The 25448-nt window shown below is 40.7% G+C and overlaps 2 protein-coding genes across 6 annotated transcripts; one reads left to right on the plus strand and one right to left on the minus strand.

The window, feature by feature from the left end:
• The first annotated feature begins 695 nt into the window (after positions 1 to 695).
• On the plus strand, positions 696 to 16336 carry eya3 (EYA transcriptional coactivator and phosphatase 3). Of its 5 annotated transcripts, none has more exons than XM_054763471.1 (19): positions 696 to 770; positions 3738 to 3837; positions 4953 to 5002; positions 5111 to 5205; positions 5286 to 5366; positions 6975 to 7029; positions 7109 to 7218; positions 7465 to 7602; positions 7754 to 7839; positions 8764 to 8938; positions 9035 to 9204; positions 9304 to 9387; positions 9468 to 9557; positions 9935 to 9993; positions 10089 to 10249; positions 10678 to 10792; positions 11055 to 11176; positions 11317 to 11417; positions 11984 to 16335. In XM_054763471.1, the coding sequence occupies exons 2-19, from the start codon at positions 3790 to 3792 to the stop codon at positions 12062 to 12064; spliced, it is 1821 nt and encodes a 606-aa protein (XP_054619446.1). In that variant the 5' UTR covers positions 696 to 770; positions 3738 to 3789; the 3' UTR covers positions 12065 to 16335. The 5 variants fall into 5 exon arrangements, with proteins under 5 accessions (XP_054619446.1, XP_054619444.1, XP_054619448.1 ...); XM_054763469.1 differs by lacking the exon at positions 696 to 770 and adding an exon at positions 1031 to 1174 and having other exon boundaries at positions 11984 to 16334; XM_054763470.1 differs by lacking the exon at positions 696 to 770 and adding an exon at positions 1047 to 1174 and having other exon boundaries at positions 3735 to 3837.
• LOC129173036 (XK-related protein 8-like) lies at positions 15760 to 24502 on the minus strand. Its single transcript, XM_054763476.1, has 3 exons — positions 24139 to 24502; positions 20200 to 20390; positions 15760 to 18494 (listed from the first exon to the last, which is right to left on the minus strand). Exons 1-3 carry the CDS (start codon positions 24432 to 24434, stop codon positions 17752 to 17754), a joined length of 1230 nt encoding a protein of 409 aa, XP_054619451.1. The 5' UTR covers positions 24435 to 24502; the 3' UTR covers positions 15760 to 17751.
• Positions 24503 to 25448: the final 946 nt, after the last annotated feature.

Below are 25448 nucleotides of genomic sequence, written 5' to 3' on the forward strand. Positions count from 1 at the left end.
TAAACCAAAAAAAATGGTAAATAAAGCAAAAAAGCACAATGTAAAGAGAAAAGGCAAAAATGTTGATACTAATAACTAGGGGTATCACAAGATCTCGCGAGATTAAAACGTGACAAGATTTGTCATTCAGAAAAAAACTGACTCGTGGGCACTAAGCCTGGGATGATTAATTAATTAAACACACGATAAATGCAAATGAACTGGATAATTTTGCTGGCCTCAGTATATTGCCATGTGCATGCGTGTCTGCTTTTCGTCTCCCGCCTCCAAACAGACAGGAAGAGGATTCACTCTAGGCATTGGTTTCAGCACCTTGGAAAGTTTGTTCCATAGACAACATGAACAGAGTGAGCCCTTTTGACAGTCATACAGTCTCCCTGTCTTGGTGGGTGGAGGCGAGGCCGCTAGCATACACACAGTGCACAAGAGTGTAGCCTCGTGAGGAGCAATGCAAGGTAACAAAAGGTAAGAAATTAAATTAGTAAATTGAAATATATTGTTATATATTTTTTCATTGTACTTTTTTTATAAGTAAAGTTAAAATCTTGTCTCGTTCTTGTAGATCCAATCTTGTATATCGTCTCGTCTCGTGAACCGAGTGTCTCGCGTAAGCCCTACTAATAACTAAGAAGAACACAAAGCTATCTTGCCTAACTTCCTAGCGGCCTGGCTAACTTCCCTTTTGTTCCGTGAAGAAGAATTTGAAATACCATGAAAATATCTAAAAGTTCCCCCGAATTCTTTGATTTTTCAGTATGCAGCCCTTGGTGGTAAGTTGGACACCTTTGCAGTAAAGGGTAATGCTCCAGGTTAAAAAAAAACAATGAACCGATTCATACTCCTAAATGTACATAAATAGCCTACATCGTTTATTTCGAACTGAAAACCAAACATTGTTCACAGCTCTATATTTGTTCTTGGTGCAGTAAATATAGGATTATTTTCAAAACAAACATTGGCACTTTTATCAGTCTGCTAAACAAATATACACACCTGCCTAGTCGGCGGGACGGAGGACGCTGAAAACGTGAATGAACATTTTGCGCATGAGCAACGGGGCCAGCAACGAAAACTTCCTGCAAAATAGTGCTCCCTATCAACAGACAAAGCTTTTACACATTGGATTCAATTGGCGACGCTTAAATTTAAGCGTTGTGACTTCACTCCTTCAATGGTAAGACAGGTTTACTGATTGTGGTGCGTCGGCAATGCGTTGTGCTTATTTGGCAATTAGCTTAGCATTTTTTCCTGCAGCAGCAGGAGTGAGCCTTTGCACGCTGCCATTTCAGTATCCGCTCCTATGGCGGCCGATCCCGACTAATATCTGGAGCAGAAAACTTTTACACCACACTCATTGCATGTTTGGATACTTTATCATGCATTAGTTGATATACATTAAGTGCAATTAGCGTGAAATGTTAAGCGATTGCCCCCGTTTCTTGTTAGTTAAACTTTTTTAAGCGTGTTGACGTGAGAGAACTAGCTAACATCGTCGCAGTTGTGCATAGCACGACGCACTTACACTATTTGCCGTGCAAACTGTGGGCAACAGAAGATGGTCAGTAAACACACAGACGGTAACTGTGTGTCCTGGTCGTTTTTAGTAGTAAGTCGATGCTAAACATGATACTGAGTTTCAGGAAATAGCCTGATTCAAGCGTCACCTTCATGGACTGCTCTCCTCGGCTGGGTTATTTGCTGGTTCCTGCTAATCTAACGGTGGTCGGCTATTTGCAGATGGGATGATGGTGAAATGCTCCTTCAGAACGTCTCTTGACTTGCAAAATGGCGAAACAATAATAGTACAACAATAACAACACATTTAAAATGAAACTGTGTCACAACACGCCAAGTATGTGTAACCGAGAGTAACACTCAACTACTAAGCTTTATTAGTAGCGATGCTCGATATCGGCTTTTTTATGGATATACTGTACTGATATTGTCCAGCCCTTCATTTTCCGATATACCAATATAGGCAGTAGCTCGTCCCTCAGAAACTAATTTTCGAGGCACATTTTGTGTCATGAATGAACTCATTATGTTTCTTTTAACGTGATGCCACTGGATGCATTTCACAAATAAACACTGCAAAATAAGACACATATTCTACAGTACGCAATGTAAGTTATAGAAAAGTGCGTATTTATTTTAAACATTTTGTCCTAATAAAAGTCGTAAAACATAATGACTGATGGTTTTAATAAAGGTACTAATAAGAATTCAATTAACAAGCTGGTACCTATCCAATTTGGAATGCTGCACATTTCTATGTGGCACAAACATCCGTGTACAAAGTAAAGTATGAAACTCTGGACAAATACAATCAGTGGATGGTTTTGTTTGTTTTGCATATGCTTAAAAGTGTGTAATAATAGGTAGCAAAGAGAAAATAATCAATTTAAGACAGTTTACCTTGATGAGGAGCAGAATCAGTGGCAGATTGGAAGTGACATCGGGGGTTCAGAGTTGAGTTTTATCTTGTTGTGGGCTACGGCCACAACATGATTATTATTATTATTATGGTGCCTGTTGTGAGATCATTTATACTTACAATAAAAGCCTGTTATTCCGGCAATCAAGTCTGGTGCTTGTCTAACAGAACAATTACTGACACCCAGTGACCAATGTAGAATACTACATTCACAAATTGTTTGTATTTTAGTTCATTTGGGCATTTTTGTGCTTATATGCTTAATTTTGGCACAAAAAAACATACAGTTTGCTTAAATGTGCATGTTTTGTGACTAATAATAGGCAATAGTCAACTACAAAACAGCAATCATTTATTATTTAAGTAATTTTTGTGGGACTGATTTTCAAAGCGGGATGTAGCAAGGCGCGACTATTCTATTTTTACATATGACTTGCGGACGCCGCTGTTTATGCAGTTGAAGTTTGTGCAGTGGTCACATAATTGTAGCTTCCGAAAACAAACTCAAAATAAAAGATCTAGTGTTTTTTTTTTTTTTTTTACTACATCAAATGTAAATTTCGTATACATTTTCGCGACGGTTCTTGAAAGCGCTAATCAAGTGTAGGTCAATATAAGATGACCTTTTATTTAGTGTAGATTAAAAGTGCACGGCCTTGGTTTGAAAATGTCAAAAGTGTGTCAATCATTTTGGTGGCCTTGTTTTCCTCCAGGTGTTATGAGGTCTTGTATAAGAAGACATATGCTTCCCATTGGGCTCAGCTACTCGACGTGGCACACTTTTGCTTCAAAACATGCCGTGTTATTTGCCTCACGCGTCGTTGTGGTGTTAAATTTGCCGTCTGACCTATTTTCAGCTTCTCTGTCCACATGTCAGATACACGTTTCGTGGCCCCTATTTTGATGGGAAAGGCCAGTTAAGCGAGGGCGGGGGGGTTGGGGAAGCAGAGATTAGATCTTCCTCGTGGTATCTTTTGAACCGGCAGCTTGCACCTGAGCGAGTGTTTTTTTTCTGTACGAGTTAGATCATGTAAGGCAGCATGCTTCCCTAATCCCATGCTAAGCACGAGAGTGGTTAGTTGGTCACACCTGCCTCACCTGTAGGTCTCGTGCAGGAGATGTGACCAGGATGCCCCACTTCCTTTACCCCCAGCCGCCCCTGTAGCAGCAGGGGAGGGATGCATCAATGTGTGTTTATGTGACGAGGGGAGGAGAGAGCCTTGCATTGAAAAACTACATAAGGCATCGTATCACAGTCCGCTTTTCAATTCTCTGCTCTGGCCCTTGGGACTGTGTGAAGCAGGGTCCGGACAGACTCCCCAGGCCCAGAGAGTAGGCTGTGACAGCGTGCCGTCATGTCGGGTCGCTCTGCCGCAGAGATGGATGACTCGCAGGAGCTGCCGGTAAGTGTTCCCGCAAGAGGGAGGGGGGCATTTCACATTAATGACTAATGATTTCAAATTGAGGCAGTATTCCCTCAATATTTCCCATCATCGCTCAAAAAGCTCTGCACAGAAAGGCCAAGCAGCACTTTTACCCGGTTTGTTTTTCTTCTTCAATGATTTATGCTCTCTGAGTTCTAATGAGTTCTTGATGAGAATTGATGAGAATGAGAATTGAATGGACTCATTTGTTATTCTGATATGTTTGCCTATTTATGTTGAGCTACAGACAATGAGCACTACAAATTACATTATTGTTTTATTGTTAGTGCTGTTATATTATATATATTCCGTTTTTAAAAATGTGTTACATTTGAAGACTAAAAATAATCTCAGATTATGATCAGGTTTTCACGAGAACCAGGCACTAACATATAGGTCACATGATTTACAGTACATATTACAAAAAAAAGTAACAACATACAGAAAGTTTAAGTACAGTAGTGCCTTTGGTTTCCTGATTAATTGCTTCCTATTGGTCAGACGAAAACAAATGTGCAAAAACCGAAGCAATTTTATAGGAAAGAAATGTACATTCAATCAATACGGTCCAGACACCAACAATTATCACCATGCATGCAGAAATAATGCAAAATGATTGTCTTTGTATGTCGAATGTTTTCCGTTCGCACAAAATAACACATGATAAATAGTGAATGAAATAGTTAAAGTATGATTTAACATGACTTTTACCTCTATTGAAGACTCATGAGGGGTTTTGGGGATCCACACCACCATCAACTTCTGTGATCTCTTTCGTTGACACGACACCCCTTCCCACAATAGCTTCTTTGATTTGTTATTCATGGCGTTGATGTGGCAAGCAGAGTAGTTTGTGTAACGTACTGATGTGAGTATGGCTGGGGAAAAAAACAAACATCTTCCGTCCACATCTATATTCAAAAATCTTTTTTAATTTAACGTACCAAAAGATAAAATACAATGGTTTGCCACATGCAGTATTGTATGGGAACTGAAGCAAAGGTTGGGCTGCAGTGTTCAAAAACCGAGGAAGTGGCAACCTGTTACCCAGTTTTGTTTTCTGCTAAGTTGCTGTTCTCTTTGTATTTGCACAGGCAAAGAAAGCAAAGATTGACTTGGACCAAGGACTGGAAAAAGACCAAAGGTTGGTGATCACTAATTCTGGTTTTAAATATTTTATTGGGAAAAAGTACGAATTGTTGTGTAGACGGTCCATAACACACTAAGAAAAGGTTTCTCCGTGCACTTGCAGTAATTTGGGTGATGATGGAAGCCCTGACGCTGTGTTGGCTCCATCAGAGCAGGCAAGCTCTTACACTGCCCTGTCCATCTCCCAACTTGACACAGGTGAGTTAAAAGTACAGAGAAAGGTGAAACGAACCACCAAGTATAGCTGCTGAGTTTGGAGTTTTTGGATCGCATCGCAGGGGATCAGGAGCAGTCTGAGGCAGAGAGAGGGGCAGCGCCTCCGACATGTGGCGACTCCTTGAACTCGTATTCACATTCTGGTACGAATACTCCCAACACAATACAGCTTAACTCATTCAATCCCAGCCATTTTTCAAAAGACAACATTCTGTCATTTCCTCCTCCTTGTCAGGTGCGATTTTTTTAATTAATTTATTTTTTTTACATCACATGATCTCTGCCAAGCTCTTCTGCCACCTTGTGGCCTTTTCTATGGTTTAAAAGTGTTCTGAAGTGAAATCCATTAGTGGAGAGCTGCATCATTGCCTCTTTTTGCCTCCCGTGCAAAAAAAAAAAAACCTTAAAGATGTATAAATGTGTTGTTGGAACTGAATCTTCGGGATTATTTAAAAAAAAAAAAAAAAAAGCATAAATACGTCTTTGATAACGAATGAGTTAAAGTACAATCATCCTTCGTTTATCGTGGTTAATTGGTTCCAGACCCGACTGTGATATGTGAATTTCCATGACGCTTTAGTCATAAATGGAATATTAACATAGTTCGAGCATAGAAAACATGTTTATGACCTTCTAGAAACGGTTTTTAACATTATTAGAGCCCTGTAGACATTAAATAACACCCCTATAGTCACCTTTTTACTCGTATTACTTAATATAATAGACATGATAAGCAGTCATGATACACAATAACTCACTGTTTACATTGGGAAAGTTCCGTGTTGTAATATCTCAAACGTAATGTGGGTTGATCGCATGGCATTAAAAAAATAATAATAATAAATCGACATCAGTCTATCGGCCATCCTTACTGTGACATTTGTCTCTTGATTTGATATACAGGACAGCCAGTCATATATAGACATACAGTGCAGGCCAAAAGTTTGGACACACCTCATTCAATGCGTTTTCTTTATTTCATTGTAGATTCTCAAAACTATGAATGAACACATGGAATTACTGTATGTACTTAACAAAAAAGTGTGAAATAACTCTAAATATGTCTTATATTTTTGACATATATTTGATGTCATATAGTTATTTTTTGATAGAGCTGCAAACCCTTGGTGTTCTCTCAATGAGCTTCATGAGGTAGTCACCTGAAATGGTTTTCACTTCACAGGTGTGCCTGGTCAGGGTTACGTACTGGAATTTCTTGCCTTATTAATGGGGTTGGGACCGTGGGGTTGTGGTGTGTGTGTGTGTGTGTGTGTGTGTGTGTGTGTGTGTGTGTGTGTGTGTGTGTGTGTGTGTGTGTGTGTGTGTGTGTCTCCAAACTTTTGGCCTGTACTGTAGACTCCTTACAATATTGCTAGCTTTGTTTGCATCATATTGCGCACCGCCTTGTGCGCAGGCTACAGGATACCTCAAGTGACACAAGAGACTCTGACTACTGTAGCAATCTACCGAACTAACTGGTTAGCCTCCAATTTATTTATTCTAAACTTATTAGGTTTGATGGCTGACTTCATGCAGGTAATGTCTCGTTAATGTAACATTACTGACGCCTAATAGTGACCAGAATACTACATATGACTTGTCTTTCAATATTTTGTGACAAATTATAGATCATAGTCAACCATGAAACAGCGATCATTTATTTATTAGTTAATTTTTGAAAAAACGCGATGTAGCGAGGGACAACTGTACTAAAATCTGCATGTCAAACTATTGTTGTGTTGTTTTAACAGCCACAGACACAACGGCAGCCTCTGAATACACGCAGCAAGTCTATGAAGGAAGCAAGTAAGTACACAGCATGAAGTAAAAGTCAGTATCTTTATGTATGTACTGTTGTGCTAATTCCATGACTCTTTCAATGTAGCTCTGTGGTGACGTCATACCCCAGCCAGGTGGCCTTCTCTCCGCTGGCCCAGTCCACTGTATACTCATCTTTCCCCCAGACAGGCCAAACATATGGCCTCCCTCCCTTTGGTTAGTTCCTATTATTTATTTTTTTTTCCACTGTCTGCTCACTAAAACAGTGTTGCACCTTTGCCACTTCGCTTTAGCAGCCTCACTCTGCTTCTGCACCGTGGAGTCAGTTTCCTTTCGGTTTTCTTGCTCCAAAACACAAAGCCCACAGCTTGACAGGAGGATTCTTTCACTTTTGCCCTGTCTTTAATAACTCTCTTGCCGCCTCTTTCACCCTCTGCTTTCATTGCTGTCTGTCATCTTTAGGTGCTATGTGGCCAGGCATAAAAACAGAGACAGGTCTGCCAGAGGCGCCCTCTGGTGGCCAGCCTGGGTTTCTCAGCTTCAGCACCACATACACCTCAAGCCAACCAAGCCAGCTGCACTACTCATACCCCAGCCAAGGCAAGCTTGCTCAGGACAATGCTGTCACACTGCAAACGTTCTATAGGAGAGTGTGAATTTTCAGCGTTCTCCTATGGTGACATCACCATCAATGTTTTACCTGCCACTTTGATTAAAATGTGTTTTTTTTGTTTGTTTGTCTTTTTAACAGGCTCAAGTTTCACAACATCAAGTGTGTATTCTAACATCCCATCAGCGACAGCTGCAACAACAGCATCCACCACAGTGGCGCTCCAGGTAAGTGGTGAACTCAAAAGACTTGTTTGACAGTTAAGAATGCTATTACAGTATTTTAAATTGTATCAGCCAAAAGTCATGAAGAGGAAAATACATATTAATCACATTTGACCCTAAGTCGCATTTACTGGTATTTATGATCGACGTATCATCAGAGTGAGCTACAAACTAAAGCCACAGAAGCAGTCGTATTTAAGTAAATGGATACAATAAAAACATAACTGTTTCATGAATATCAGAAGGCGCTTTTAATGTGTGACATGCCTGGACACATACCAATGTGTACAAATATAAAAAGGCTGATAATCATACGTGTGTATTTATTTAGCAAGTGTCTGACACAGAAAACACTGCTGTCTAAAACAAGAAGAAAAAAAATCATAATTCTAGTTGCACATTACTTACAGACAGTCTCCGAGGCAGAACGTATTAAAACGTTTTCTGTAACAAGGTGTCCAATATGCTCTGTGTCATTCAGTTTGTGTGCCCATGTCACAAGCTCAATTCTGAATTATTGCGGCCACTAGGTGTCGCCAAAAAGCCAAACACCACCCCACTGTAACTTAAAGACAGCACATGTTCAATGATATAATTTAACAATTATTTTGCATTGTTTTCTGCATGTAAAACTATCATTGTTTTCTACAGAATGTATTTTTTTGTTAATATTTTTGGGTGTCTGGACCGCATTCATTGGATATACATTTATTTCCTGTGGGGAAAGTTTTTTTGCACATTTCAGTTTTCATCTCACCTTTTGGAACAAAGTAATAAGGAAACCCGAGGTACTACAGTACTTTAAAGTTTTAGTAGTTTGAAAGAAATCGCACAAAATGTTGTCTCTTTTGGGTTTAACTTTAATATAATTATCTTAACGAATGTTTGCCGTCGTGACGAGAGAATCTTCCTTTTGCCTTCCCTCAGGAATTCAGCTACAACTCTCTGGGACAGAGCCAGTTCTCACAGTACTACAGCCTGCCTCCCAGTTACGTGCCCGCTGGCCTTCCCAGCACTGACGACCACAGCGCCACTGTGGGAGGGGCTGTGTACTCTTCAGTTAAGTCAGAGGAGGCCGCCTCAGCCGGACTGCCCCCCAGAGGTGACTACTTCAGGTTTTAAATCTCTTGTTAAGTTGACGCTAACCACTCGACCATATTGCAAGTTAGATTTTTTTTCTCCATTCTCTTTCTCAAAGATGCATCCCCACCAGAGAACCTGCCAGCAGGCGCGGCTTTACCCACCAGCGTGGCTCATCCTGCTGGAGCTAGAGACCAAGATGACGTTGGACGCAGGAACTCTGTGGGGAAAGCTAAAGGAAAGGGCAAAAAGTGCGACAGCTCCCCACCTACTGATACCGACCTGGAGGTAATGATTGCCTTCATTACGGGAAGTACTTTCAAAATAATAACACTATTGTTTTTTTAGAATGCAAAGAAGCTACTATTTTTCCTGTCTGCTTTTTAGCGCATCTTTCTATGGGATCTGGACGAGACCATTATTATATTCCACTCACTACTCACAGGCTCCTTTGCGCAAAAGTTTGGCAAGGTTTGTTGTTTAATGAGTTAATAAGTTTTTTAAAAAATGGAAAAACTTCAGTAATGAGCTTAATTGTTGTGTGGATTCAGGAGCCAGCAACCATGCTGAACTTGGGCTTGCAGATGGAAGAGTTTATCTTTGAGCTGGCCGACAACCATCTTTTCTTCAACGACCTGGAGGTATAGTGGGACGAGTAGCAAAACGCATCACAGGCACCAATACATTCTCTTGGTCTTTCATCATATGTAGGGCCCGGTGAATTTGGTATTAACGGAATCTCGGAATTGGCCAAAACAGAGTCTACTGTTTAACAACCGTAATCTCTTGGAAATTTACAAAATGTGAATAAAATGCTGTCAGCGTGAGGAGAAGGAACTCTCCTCTAAACTAAAAGCAAAGTTTGGTATTCACCTTCAGTTAACTTAAATATTAATCAATAGTAGTAAACATTAGCCCACCACCTAAAATTGAAACACAATGGCAATAGATGTCTGAAATCAGCTGTCTTTCAAAGGTGTCTGTATTTATCATAACCGAATTTCCTTTTTTCTCCAAGGAATGTGACCAAGTCCATGTTGAGGATGTGGCCTCTGATGACAATGGGCAAGATCTAAGGTGCATTTAATTTTTTTCTTTAGAAGTTGCTGTATTTTTAAGTGCTTTTGTCATCCATGCTAATTACTGCTACCCCCGCCCTCATTTATTATTAGTAATTACAACTTCTTGGCGGATGGATTTAATGGCCCCAGTGGTGGAGGGGCAGCAGGAGCCACGACAGGCGTCCAGGGAGGCGTGGAGTGGATGCGCAAACTGGCTTTTCGCTACCGCCGCCTAAAAGAGATTTACAATAGCTACAAGGGCAATGTGGGAGGTGAGTTTGCATCCAAAGCTGTTTTTTTTTTTCTATTGGAAAAGGAATATTAATATCCATAATCACCACTATGCCTATCAGGGGCTTTGTTATTGTGGTTACACTGCATCATACATACATGTGGCCCCTAAATGAGGTCACTTAATTATTAGAAGCTTCTCTCAGTATGATGCAGTGTAATTCTATAGCACTGCAACGATAATACATATTGTGACAATTCATTTGTACAACTCTTGTATTAGAGTACAGTACTTGCTGCACGTGTACTTCATGTTGTGGTCAGCGAGCGTATTTAACAGTGAAATTAGTTAACCATTAAAACTGCAAACAGACTTTGTTCATCTGCATCACAATCGTGGCCAAGATAAACAAAAAGTCTGTTTGATTAAAGAGTTGTTCAAAAAAAGAATGTTGCTGGTCTCTTGCAGGCCTGTTGAGTCCCATGAAGCGGGAGCTGCTTTTACGACTGCAGTCTGATATCGAAAACGTTACAGACTCGTGGCTTAACACTGCGCTCAAGTCTCTGCTGCTCATCCAGTCCAGGTCTGAGGCTTCACACTCATTTTTGATCAATAAAAAAATATTTAAGGTCGCTCAAAACCAAATCATGTCATAGCTTTTATGTAAATTCAAAAGCTGCATAAATACGACATTTTTGCTATCATCATGGCATGACGATCTCGATAAATAATTCAATTGCATGTTAGATGTGTTCATTTTTAAAGGATGGGTGAAAAAGAGTGCAGAAGCACATTATAGTGGAATTTTGGTGATGATATAGTTTGTTTGTTTGTTTCACCAACAGGGGAAAGTGTATTAATGTCTTGGTCACGACCACTCAGCTGGTTCCAGCTCTGGCTAAAGTGCTGCTCTACGGTCTGGGAAACGTCTTCCCTATAGAGAACATCTACAGCGCCACAAAAATAGGTACACATTACGGCAAATAAAGGATTCATCATCAATGACTCATGAGTGTTAAGTCATGGCAGACGCGCTACTCTGCAAACTGGATTGTGCAAAGCGGATTAGGTTCAGTTTGATTTTTGATGCTGTGTTTTGTCTTGAAGGTAAAGAAAGTTGCTTCGAGAGGATCGTCTCTCGCTTTGGGAAGAAAGTGACGTATGTTGTCATAGGGGACGGACGTGATGAGGAGTTTGCAGCGAAACAGGTAGACGCTTAATAAGGTGAAACCACTGTTTTCCGTTGTAATAATTTGGAATTCATCCCAAAAAAAATCTGCAGTTTATTTGAGAAGTCAAACTTAGTTATTACTGTCGCTTTCATTGGAGCAAATCCTTTAACATGGATTAACAAGGATACTGTAGCGACCTGGCATGTGTGTGTAGTGTTAATGTTGTGATTTCTGACACTCTATGAAGCTGTGAACGTGACATGCATGCGAGTTGGTGCGGTCATAGAAGGATGGCTGGGACAGGCGAGTTTGCTGATGTTGTTTTGCCGTGGCGTGGCCGACATTAGAGCTAGAGATCGTTAATCAACCACCAACTTGTCATTCTTACAACATCTGGGGAGACGTTACAATACAATCTTTGCTTCCACATCCTGCTGCTGTAACTAGTTCTCCAGCAGGTCTCGCGTTTACAGACCAAAATGAAGTTTTAAATTCGCTTATGGGAGCATGAAACGTTGTAACATGGAACACCGTATGTTTGAAACGAATCCAATAACTAATGAGAAGAGGAAGTGTGACTAAATGTTTGTCTTCTCTTGTAGCACAACATGCCTTTCTGGCGGATCTCCACTCATGGCGACCTTGTGTCCCTGCACCAAGCTCTGGAACTGGACTTCTTGTAAAGAAGGAGGAGGAGTGGGGCGGCGGCACATTAAATGGGGCAAAAAATGTAGTTAGCAGTCATCGTTTGTGGAGGGACACCGATCAACGCTGCTCACACGCATTTTGACTTGACACGTGTGAGCTGACTGATGGTTAAATGTACTGAGGGAGCCGACAGGCTTGGGTGACCGGTCGGCCGCTTTAAACATCCTCATGCCCAGCACTCCCTGTTCTTTGGCAGCTACTCTCGCCACAGATAAAACTGGTACTCCTTTAGGACAAAGAAAAGAAGACATTGTTGTTTTAAGGAAACACCTCCCACCTCCTCATTTAAAATTACCAAAGGGCCTTCACTTAATGTGCGCAGGTTTTGTTTTTCCATCCCAAAAAAAAAAAAAAAACTGTATTTCTGGGCTGATTTGCACTCGTTCTGTTTGCACTCATCTTGCCGACATTCATCAAGTAGCTTGTTCATTTGAAATGAGGAACTCCCTGACGTAACCTCAGACAACCGCTGGGACTTCCGCTGTGTTGTGTTGTGAAAATCCGAGCAGCTGCTAGCAAACAAGCTGGACTGGAAGTAATTTGTACTTATTTTCTGCCCCATTGCTCATAGTATTAGTCATTAAGGAAGGTTTTGGCCGGATAGGCATAAGTGTTTTATGCTTTAAGAGTAGAAAAAAAATATGGTTTCCCCACAATCAAATATTCATCTGTTGGCCCTTTTGCTTCCTTATAGCACAAGCCCAAGTGTCCTTCACGTGTAATAATAGAATTATTTGTTGGCCATTTGTGTAGGGAAGAATGTGACCCTTGTAAATATTTGTTGTTTTTTTCTTTTAATAATCCCTCAGTCTGACACCATTCGCATTCAAAAAGACACTTTTTCTCTTCTGGCCACTCTTTTTATAAATTGCTGGACATTCAACCCTCCCACACAACAATTCAGTACCGTTTGACAAATCGCCTCATGAATAACAAATCTTTAGCAAGTCACAGGATTATATTTATTCCTCCAAAATACTAACTGAATGCAAATGAATGTCAAAGTTTTTTGCTCACCAAAAAGAAAAGTAAATGTCATTTGATTTTGGAAACCCAAAGCTGAAACAGGATTGGAATTTGTCTTTGGACTTTTGGTACATAACTTAAAGGGCAGGGGTGTCCAAAATGTAGTCCGGGGGGTCATTCTAAAAATACACTTGATACCTTTTTGTTTTCAAAAGGTTCAACGAAAACATAGGAAATAATGTAAATCCACTTAATCTGTTCCAGACACCCAAAAATATTACCTGAAAAATGCATTATATAGAGAATAATTATAGTTCAATTCTGAAAAAGAAGCAGCATAATTATAAATGACAAATGGTTGGAACTTAATGTGGATGCAAACTTCCCGTACATTTTGGCGAGATGGAACTGTTTTACCTTTTTCATGAAATTGCTGACACTCGCACACTTTCTTTGGCCCCATGGCAGGTTATGTTCACAAAATGATACAGTACAGGACAGACGGACTAGTTTTTTTTACATGCAATATTGAACGAAAAGCCGAGACTGTACGAGAACAGAGGTAAATTTTTTGATGAAAATTGGGGCATCCGAGAACTGAAGTTTGACTGTACAAACCCCAAAAAATGGCAATGGCACAGGGAGAAAAAGTCGATGTTAAGACTAAGCTGACATGCGGGCAGTTTTTTTTTTTTCTTTAAATAAAAAATAACTTCAGCATATTGAATTGGTTTTAGCCGTTTTTTCTCTTTTTTTTGGACCCGAAACCTTTGATTTTTCAGTACCCGGTCCTCGTTGCAGTTTGGACACCCCTGCCATACGGGATTAAAGCGGTACAAAACGAGTGCAATACATCCGTTGATTTGCTTCTTAACTGTAGTTGAAAAATAAAAAGGGTCAACCTTGTTGTGATGACTGAACAATTCTGAGCCTGAAGATTTCATCTTTACACATTTGCAGCTTTTTGGACCGTTACGAATGTTTATTTGTATGCATTTGTTTTTGTGTGACGTTTGCTTATTGCATATTTATATTGTGCCTTTAACCATCTGTATGCATAATCTAAAAGGGAAATGTGCACAATTTCTTTGTTAAGTACTCGTATTATGTTATCCTAAAATGTAATATTCCTCCTTTTTAACACCGTTTTCTTTCTCCTGAGATATCTTAAAATTCTGTCCTGTATTTGAAAGAACTTTGTGTTGTTGGAAAAGGATGTTGTCACTTTGCTCTGTGTTAAGATGTCAGCAGTGGCGATCCCGTTTTGTTTTAAATATACTCAAGAAATGATGTGTGCTCTGTATTACTGTTGAAAAGATTCACTTGCTTCTAATTAGTTGCTGCGACTTCGTACTCGCTTGGAGACAATCAGTAGGTAATACATGGTATTACTGGCACGGATTACTAAAAGTCATCAAAGGAGTTAAACAAGGCATTTGTCTTTCTTCATTTTCTGTATCATCTTGGCTGATGTTACGCATCCTCACGTTGATTTCTAATGAGTCGGCATGTCAAGTCTGTTTTACCGTAAACAATTGAGATTCCCAAAAGGTGGTAATAACTTTGTGTTTTGTCGTCTCGTGGTAACCTGTGAGGGTCTCTTTAGACCGCTGTAGCAGTTTTGGGACATTGACGCATCCTTCCAAGGAGTTCTTGTGCACCGATGATAATAAGGCAGTACATTGACCAGCGTCTTTGCATATTTCTTCATAGGTGACGATACACCGTACCTGCAATCTAGTTTTTATTACATTTTAACAAGTCTTAGAAATTATAAAACGTGTTTATTTCAATGTATAATTCAATTGCAGCGACCCGTCCAGGGCGTGCTTGCCTCTTGCCCAAAGTCAGCTGGGATAGGCTCCAGCTTACCCGTGACCCTAATAAGTAGAAGCACTATACAAAATGGATGGATGGAATTCAAAAGAAAAAAAATCCAAACCTATATGGCTCTGTGCGGTAAAGTGAGAGAAAACGTAATTGAGATCTATCAGTCTGGAAAAGGTTATAAAGCCATTTCTAAAGCTTTGGGACTCCAGCAAACCACAGTGAGAGCCATTATCCACAAATGGCGAAAACATGGAACAGTGGTGAGCCTTCCCAAGAGTAGCCGGCCAACCAAAAATGACCCCAAGAGCGCCGCGACCACTCTTCCAAGAGGTCACAAAAGACCCCACAACAACATCCGAAGAACTGCAGGCCTCACTTGCCTCAGTAAAGGTCAGTGTTTGTGACTCCACCATAAGAAAGACACTCAGCAAAAAACAGGCTGCATGGCAGAGTTTGAAGACCAAAACCAAGACCAAACTGCTGAAGAAAAAGAAAATTAAGGCTCATCTCAATTTTGCCAGAAAACATCTTGATACCCAAAACCTTTGGGAAAATACTCTGTGGTCTGACGAGACAACAGATTAAGTTTTTGGGAAAGTGCATGTCCCATTAGATCTGCCGTAAAAGTAACGGTGCATTTAAAAAAAAAAAAAATCCTACCAACAGTAACATATGGTGGTGGTAGTGTGATGGTCTGGGGCTGTTTTGCTGCTTCAGGACCTGGAAGACTTGCTGCGATAAATGGAACCATGAATTCTGCTGTCTACCAAAATATCCGGAAGGAGAATGTCCGGCCATCTGTTTTGTGACCTCAAGCTGAAAGGAACTTGGGTTCTGCAGCAGGACAATGATCCAAAACACACCAGCAAGTCCACCTCTGAATGGCTGAAGAAAAACAAAATGAAGACTTTGGAGTGGCCTAGTCAAAGTCCTGAACTGAATACTGTTGAGATGCTGTGGCATGACCTTAAAAAGGCGCTTCATGCTGGAAAACCCTCCAATGTGGCTGAATTACAACAATTCTGCAAAGATGAGTGGGCCAAAGTTCCCCCACAGCGCTGTAAGAGACTCACTGCAAGTTATCACAAACACTTGATTGCAGTTGTTGCTGCTAAGGGTGGCCCAACCAGTTATTAGGTTTAGGGGGCAATCACTTTTTCACACAGGGCCACGTAGCTTTGGATTTTTTTTTTCCCTCCCTTTATAATAAAAAGTTTCATTTAAAAACTGCATTTTGTGTTCAGTTGTGTTGTCATTGACTCAGATTTAAATTTGTTTGATCTGAAGTGTGACAAACATGCAAAGGAATAAGAAATCAGGAAGGGGACACTTTTCCACACCACTGTATGAGTATTTTACTAGGAGCATCTTATTTCTTCATTGACTACAACACACATGAACAGCAAGTGTATCCATTTATTTCAATGTATGAATAATACAACTGCATTAAACCGCGACAAAACAATATACTCTAAATATAATACTGAAAAGGCACTGTTTTTAGTGTCTTTGCTTGTTTCTACATTGACTTACAATACACAGGGTTGTTTGTTTAATTAATACATTATCTCAATGTATTAAATATGCTTGCAGTAAACAGCTATAATAAAATGTTTTTCAATGAAGACAATTGTTGCTAAATATATTAATGCAGATATACAAATAGGCACGTTTTTTTTTGTTTTTTTTTTAACAGTTCTACGACATGTATATTTATAACTATCAGAGGTTTTATCCATTTAGCATATACTGTCATTCTTTTTGCATCATCATACTGAGTGGTCTTTCAAATATTTCCCACAAGATACAGTTACCACATTATGGTGTCGGTAGGGAGTCTTAAATTAATTCAATTCCTTTCCTTTTTCCAAATTATTTATCAGAACTCATTAGCCCCTGCACGTGTTCTTAAGGCAGAACATTTTCAAGTCAATGAAAGGCTGGTATTACAGTGATCGGCTAGCTTCGGTTTCATTCATGCACTCACCCTTAAAGTGTGGACCATGCACACGATGCGTGCTCATTACGGAGGACAGCTACAACACCATGAGACTGGGGCGTCCTAGCTTTTCCCGCGGAGGGCCGCAAACGAAAAAAATTGAAGGATGCGATATGGTAAAACCACTCCAATGCACTGTGCGTCGATATTTGTGTTATATTTGTAGTAGTGTAATATCCAATAATACATCTTAATGCAGGACACCAGTAATAAAAGACGTCGGCCTCCGGGCTGCACTTTGGATAACCCTGCCCTAAGAGCTTCTTCAACGAACATTTTGACACCGATGCATCCTTTAAATCAGTGATTCTCAACTGGCGGATTGGGAAAATGACAAAAATGATATTAAGATATGTAATATGCAACCAAAGTCTGACTTTTTTTTGTAGTAGTAACGTTGTGCAATGCTTTAGTCATCTTCCTCTTTGGTGTTTTGCACAGTTGTGAGTGAAATATCTGATTTTGTGTTCTTCAGCACAATTTCATTTTAAGTTATGCACTATTTGTATGCAAGCAGTTATGGTCTTCCTCATTTCCTTGATGAAATGCCTTGATGACGTCAGAAAATGCACTTTGAATATGTAATTATGTGCATTAATGATTCAAAAGATGACAAAGGCAATTAAAAAAATACATTAAAAAAATATAGATACATATATATCTATGTAATATATTATACAAATCCGAAATTTTATATAAATATGTAATAAAAGTGAGTAATTTGAGAACCCCTGCTTTAAATAGAGCAACAAAGAATGTCAAGACGCTGAGATTGGAGAAGCGTTCCCCTTGTGATCGTGACATACAGGACATGACTCACGCTGTGTGCACCTTTCATGTCGTCCATGTGCATGTCAAGTGATTGTGTCAGGAGTAGAAATTCTCCGCCAGCTTCCTCATCCTCTTATTGAAAAGTTGGACGTCGGCTCGTGGCGTCCTTCCGTCCGGTACGTCTTCAGCCGTGCGCCTACACACGGTAACATCACGACCGCCGTCTATGACTGCCTTTTCTTCAGCGCTTGCGGCGTCCCCTTTCAGTCCCTCTTTGTCCAGGTTTGGATGGTGGTACTTGTAGTAGATTAATTTCAGTAGAAGACCGAGTATGTAAAGTGCGACAACGCCGACAGACGTGAAGCTGGCGTGCAGGAAGGGGATTTTAAAAGACGGTGGTCGCGAGTGCATCCTCCAGCACCACAGGCCGCACAGGAGGAACATATCACCCAGGATGAAGCTGTGGTAGAGCAAAGTCTTGTATCTCGTCCTCCCTTCCACCACACAGAACCAGTTAAAATACCAAATGAGGCCTACAGTGGCCCGGTAGAGCCACTCCCCTCTTGGGCTTTCCATGAAGTCGGTCTTGGAGCGCCAGGCGGAGAAGAACAGCAGCAGCCAGCAGCAAACGAAGTGCGTGAAGATGAAGCAGGGAAGGACGGAAGCAAAGAGGGCGAGGGCGATGAGCCGGGACGAGATGAGAAGAAGATTCCACGTGAAGAAGATGAGCGACGAGATGAAGCGCTGCTCTTGTTTGTCGGGCAGGAAGGAGCGGAGAGAGCGGTGGTACATGGTCACGCTGAGAGCGATGGCGGACGCCGAGCCCACCGCCTTCATCACTGAGGAGGACATCACAGACTTGACATGGATCACGAGAGGTGGATCCAGGAAACTCCACAACATGGACCAAAACATGAACAGGCCAACCTTAACACCAAGGCGAGCGCTCGCCTTTGTGAGCCGTTTTGTCACAAATTGTATGCGAATGTGCTCGAAACGTGCCTTCACACTTCTTACGTTTGGTTGGGGTCTGCTTTAGGGATTTCGGAGTAGGATTACACTTATGCTTCCTCTCCTTGTCTGTGTTGGGGTTACTCTGTGGCATTTGTCTGGGTTGGGGTTCCTTTGTTGTGTTTGCTCTGCAAGTATGGTTTGTTTGGTGCTAGAGTTAGGGTTCCGGGTTAGAGCTCATGTTAGGGTTCCTTTGTTGCCTTTCTTCCGGGTTAGGGTTAGGTGTTAGGGGTTAGGGGTTCAGTCCGGGTTTCTCTGTTGTGTTTGTTCTGATAGTATGGCTTGTTTGGTCAGCTCTAACGGTTGGGGTTATTCTCATGTGCTTGTTCTGGGTCAGGTTTAGGGGGTTCGGATTCAGTTTGCTTTCTATTACTGGTGCAGTTTGTTTGGTCAAATGTTAGGGTTACTCTGTTGCATTTGTTCTTGGTTAGGGGTTCAGGTTCAGGTTACTTTCTTCACCTCGTACGGTTCATTTGGTCAAGTATTAGGGTTACTCTGTTGCGTTTGTTCTGGGTTTGGGTTAGGTGTTTGGTCCTTTTTACTCTCCTAGGTTTGTTCTGGGTTTGGGTTAGGTGTTAGGGGTTCGGTTCGGGTTACTCTGTTGTGTTTGTTCTTACAGTACGGTTCGTTTGGTCAGCTGTTTGGGTTAGGCTTGCTGTTTTTTGTTTGTTCTGTGTTAGCGTTTCGGGTTCAGGTTACCTTGTCCTGCTAGTATGGTTTGTTTGGTCAAATGTAAGGGTTATTGTTTTGCGTTTGTTCTGGGTTAGGAGTGAGCGGTTGGCGTTCATGTTAGAGTTACTCTGTTGCGCTTGTTCGGTGAGTATTGGTTCATTTGGTCAAGTGTCAGGGTTAGGCTTTGTATTAGGCGCCCGGGTTACTCTGTTGCATTTGTTCTGGGTTAGGGTTCACAGTCAGGGTTAGGGGTTAGGGGGTCACGGTTACTCTGCTGTTTTTGTTGTTTGTACTGGGTTTTATTCCGAGTTGATCCCATACGGAATAGAAATAATCTGTTCCAGCGTCAAACTGTCGTCCCCACAAAACGTGGAATACATTCTCAAATGTCACATATTAAGATGTCAAATGCAATAAAACCCAACCTGGACATTTACAATGGGTATGACGGCGCTAAACAAGTCATACTGCTTTTTGTTTTTTGTCACACAGAATTATACTACCTAAAATAGTACTATACTTGAATTACTAAATATACTATAATTGAATTACGAAACAACAAAACAAAATCCCAAAAGATATAGGGATCAGTAAAATAAAAGTATTATCAATACATTAAAACATCGTAATATCAGACTCAATACGCTAGTTGGAAGCAATTACTACAGTACTTTCAAAATTAACCAACGTTATGGGTATCTGGTTGAAGTACTGTAAGTGCTATGATCTTCTGATGACAATAACAGAAAAAGCCCCCAAAAAAGTGATATCTTACAATGACAGTGTTCTCATTTGTTCTCGTCGTTTTACAGAACGACGTTAAAACGCTTTAGCTACGCAAATTCTTTGTGTATACGGTACCTGTCATGGGGTCCAGCTGGCCCTGCCGCAGTATGATGGTCAGCATGAGGACAAGTTGGGGCGCGCTCTCTGAAAAGGTCTCAATCAGACGCAGCATGCTGAGGTCGTGAGTCAGGTACACCGCAACCCCCTCCGCGTCCTGGACCTTGGTAATGCATCTGCATGACGTGATCTCCACAACACCTGCATGCCTGCATGTGACAGAAACAAAACACTGTTTTTCACGCTTTTCTTAAAATGCATCACTTTTTGTACGACGGGCGTGGAGCTTCCAAAAGGTGGTGCGATTTGGAATCAAATCAACGTTTTCTGCCAGACGTCAGTGTTTAACCGTACAAGCATGTTTTGCTTTTTTATGCGTATTTCTGTATTTTGTGATTCTACCATAGAAGGATATCAGTGATGGCAAAAGGAAAAAGTGTAAGGAAATAAGTTGGACAGGGCAACCACAATCAGGGGCGTTGTATGAGGGGGAAGAAATTCCAAGGGCACCCAAAAAAGGGGCTCCAAAAAATAAAGACGTAGCAACAACATCTGCCCAGGGGGACCCAATGTGATATTTTTTTTCCCCCATGGGGCCCAGAATTCCTGACGACAAAGCTCAAGATGTCCTCTGCTGCCTGCCTAAATGGCTTTATTCATTCTTGCAATGCTTATAAAACGCCACAAGGTGGCAACATCACACTGTTCCTTCTATGGCACAAGTGTCAAACTCAAGGCGCCGCCACATCGTTTTATGTGGCCCACAAAAGCCTGGAAATAATGTAGGTCAATAAATCACTTCATCTCTTTTGCTACATGGATTTCTTATTTCAATTTTGATGGACGAATTGCACTGAATGCGATTAAAGTTCTGCAGAAAACCTTAATATTAGTTGATCATGCGCAAGATAGTCCATGCATTTTTTTTTTGTTATTCAAAATAAAACACAGTGCTTTGTCACCTTCTTGTCACCTTGACTTATGATTCCAAAGCAAGTTTTCCATCATTTTTAATTTAAAAAATACATACATACAGTTGTCCCTCGCCACTTTGTGCTTCAAATTTCGCAGCTTCACTCTTTTTCAAAAGTATATTCATTAATAAATTATGCTGTTTCATGGTTGAATACAGACAATTATTCGTCAAAAATATGCATATTTCAGCAAATGTATTTTTTTTGCCTAAATTAAGCATTTTCAAGCATAAAAATGGCTAAATGAACAAAAATACAAAAACGTAAGGCATTCAAAAGATGCATTTAAAAAAACAATATGTAGTTTTCTACACCGGTCACTAAGTATCAGTTACGTTACTGTAATGTTAGGTGAGACACACAAGCACCGCACTTGACTGCCAGAACAACAGGCTTTTATTGCAGATTTGAATGATCTCACAACAGGCACAATAATCCTAATAAAAACACAAGCGACTGTTGCGGCCGTCAAAACTGAAGCTGAAACTCAACTCAACGCTGCTGATCCTCACTAGGGTCGTGGGGGTATGCTGGAGTCTATTCCAGCCGACTTCTGCCAAGGGGCGGGGTACACCCTGGACTGGTCGCCAGCCAATCGCAGGGCACATACAGACAAACAACCAATCACACTCACATTCATACCTATGGACAATTTAGAGTCGCCAATTAACCTAACATGCATGTTTTTGGAATGTGGGAGGAAACCGGAGTACCCAGAGAAAACCCACGCACTCACGGGGAGAACATGCAAACTCCACACAGAAATGCCAAAGCGGCGACTCACACCCAGATCTTCCCAATCTCCTGACTGTGTGACCAACATGCTAACCACTAGGCCACCGTGCGGCCGTTTTCTGTGCCCGAACTTTCACTATTGGTGCAGACCCGCCAACATGTATGCAATTGTCAGTCAGCATGCTTCATGGCTCCTCATTTTGTTTCATTTGGTTGGTTTCAGTTTCAAGTTCAGTCTGTATCCAGTACAGACAAATAGATATCAGTTTCTCAATAGTATTTTTTAAAAAAAGGGGGCGAGGGGGTTAGGGTCTGTCCCTGAGAACCACTGCTATCGGGTATATTCACTGTTACAAGCAGCCATAACCATAGTTGGAATGGTATTATTTTGGTATTATTTCGTATATGAAGTGTACTTTTTATTCTGAGATTGTGTTCAATTTCGAGGGTTCCACTTGACCCACACAACGAACTCTCAAAATACACTGGTGTGCCTCTTCTGTCAGCAAATCTACGACATGTCTATGTACTGTAAGTCTACGTAGGTCTATGCATTGCATCAAATTGGAGTTCTGCACGGCACGTACAGATAACTTACAAGAATTTCTGATGGGAATTCCCACGTCTGTTGAAATGATGTGATTCACTGGGTTTCTACTTTTTGGGGAAGCCGTGGCTAGTAATAATAATAATAATGCCATCCGTTCAAGTGGAAAACAGTCGACAGTACATTCATGCACGTAATACAGACAAGTCAAAAGAAAAAAAGTTAGTTCATTCATGCGATCGCTCCTCCTCCTCCATCTGAGCTGATGAATGACAGCCAGCCATGCCCTGACCGGCGAGGCACGCTTGGGGACGGGGAGAGTAACGAGGAAGTGTCAGCTCACGACAAGAAAGCGTGAGTCCTTGAGGAAAATGGCAGCGTTCGTTTGTGATGCGGCTCTTTAAGAAAAATACAAAATATTTTAAATTACATCACATGTGAATGTGGATGGAGATTTTTAATTTTTTTTTTACAATTTTTGGCACAGCCCTAGTTTGCACCGCATCCTAGCGAGATGGGAGAAAAGCCACGCACGCACGGGGAGAACATGCAAACTCCACACAGAGATTCGAACCCAGATCTTCCCGTGCGACCAACATGCTCACCACCAGGCCACCGTGCGGTCCCATAAAGTCAAATATTAAAGAAAAACAAAGTTAGAGTTTTTAAGAGTCATAATTTTATGAGAAACAAACAAAACAACAAATAAAGTTTTGGGAAAAATAGGTTGCGGAAAAAAGTTTGAATTTTACGAGAATAAAAGTAAAAATATTAATCGGATAAAGCCATAATTACGAGAAGAATATTTGCAAGAAAAAACATTTAAATAGTTTTTTATAATTTTTTTTTTTAAACAGCAGAAATAGAAAAAACAATTGGAATTTTACAAGAATAAAGTCAAAATATGAAAAGAAAAAAGCTGTATTCTAACATGAAAAAGTCACCATTTTACATGAATAAACTAAACTAAATATTATGAGGAAAAATTAACTCATTTTAGGAGCTCAGAGTTTAAACACCTCAAGAGAAAAAAGACGCTCCTTATGTTGTGATATTGTGCGAAACAAGTCATTTTCGGAAAATTACGTTGGGGCTAAAAGTTTGAATATTACGGGAAAATTATTAGGGGAATAAAGTCATATTACAAAAATATTTACAAAGATTATTTAAGAAGAAATATGAAATATTATGGGGGGAAAAACAGCAAAAAAAAATGTTGAGAAAAAAAAAGAGTAAAGATGTTAAGTTGATACTCATAATAGGCCTTTTCACCTATAACACAATTGAAATATATATAACTTCTTATCATATCTACATGTGTTGCTTTACAAAAAGTGGCCCTTGCGTCCTTTCATTTTTCCGTATGTGGCCCTCAGTGGAAAAAGTTTGGACACCCCCGGTCTAACGTCGAACAGAAAGGAAGTCCTCATTGAAACTTACGACAGGAGTCAGAGAGCATATAGGCTGCATTATGAACCAAAGGTTTTTCAAAGTAAATATGCATAAAGTCCCGTGCACAACATGCACAAAAACTCCAGAAAATGTAGTAACGGTGCACACAACTCCCGTAACTTCATCCGTTTCTCTTTCCTGTAAAGTGTTTCCATGCAACTTTTGAGGCGCCGTGTGTTATATAAATGTCTCACATTCTGTCCACTTCCATTTCAAGTCCGCATGTTTAGAGGAGAACTTTCTACAAACCTGAAGTAAGTTCCCAGCTGGAATAAATGCAGGAGCTTGAGTTGCGGGCGACTGAGCGAGCTTTCAACCTTTGTCACCCTGTAGAAGTTGTCGTAAGTGTACCACAGCCAGCTGTAGACTTGGACGAGCGCAGACGAGCCCAGGAGGAAAAGCAGCAAGATGCCGAGGCTCACGTATTCCTCTTCCTGGTAGAAGGACACAGCAGCCCCAACGTCCAAGCCAATGTCCAACAACAGGAAGGCCAGGCCCAAATAAGTAAGGATACAATCCACCTTGGAATACTTGAACACACCCATGGTGTAACGTTAACTACTACATGCCGGTACTGCTTCCCTCACTTCCCTCGCAATCACTAAAACTTTGGCAGTTGCCTTCAACTTTCAATCATGGAGCTCCTCCTTCATAGAAGAACCTGCCCTCAAGCCCTACCTCTTAAAGGCGTATTTCCTGACTAACATAACCAGTACTGTATAGGTACTACTGCAATCCTTCTCTACCGTCACTTTATTGGCATGCTTCTCTAGCATCTGTATTGCTTTCTTCACTGCATGCTTAAAATTCAATTCATATTTGTTAACTCCACCATAAAGTAACCCTCGCCACTGATGTCACCACTTTTTTAACCTCTTTGGCGAAATAAGAGGGTTCCATCCACGCTTTAGTGATAGGTGATGCCAGATTTTTTTTAATACTTGGACATTTTTTTCAATACCGATACCAATATTGATTACTTTGTGTGATTAAAAAAAAAAACGATCCGTTTCACAACTTTTTGTGTATTTTACATAACATACAGTCATACAGTCAAAAAACGACAACGCATTGGCTGGCGACAAGTCCAGAGTGTACGCCACCTCTGTCCCAAAGTCAGCTGGGATAGGCTCCAGCTTCCCCGTGAACCTAATGAGGACAAGCTTTATAGAAAATGAATGGATGGATGAAATTACACTTTACACAGTGCAAGCAGTTTAATTGTTACCGTAAGGGACAAAGATGTCTTCGACAAAAATCATAAGATTTTTCAAGACAAGCGGTATAGAAAATAGCTGCATGGGTAATATTTTTCATATCTTTAATCTCAGTCCTGATCATAAAGGTTAAACATCTGAAGCCAATCCAATATTATCTCCTACTAATGGTCAAAACTGAAGCTGACAAAGAGGTATGTAGGGTACACAGTGTAAAAATAGCTTCATGGCTTCATTCTTAATACAACTGCAGCTACATTGTCGAGGCACGTCTTGCATGTATTGTGCTGCTTTACACGCATTCTGGCAATAAGAAATCCCAACATTCCATGAGACCACACA

This window comes from Dunckerocampus dactyliophorus, chromosome 20 (assembly GCF_027744805.1).
Source record: "Dunckerocampus dactyliophorus isolate RoL2022-P2 chromosome 20, RoL_Ddac_1.1, whole genome shotgun sequence".
Classification (NCBI taxonomy): domain Eukaryota; kingdom Metazoa; phylum Chordata; class Actinopteri; order Syngnathiformes; family Syngnathidae; genus Dunckerocampus; species Dunckerocampus dactyliophorus.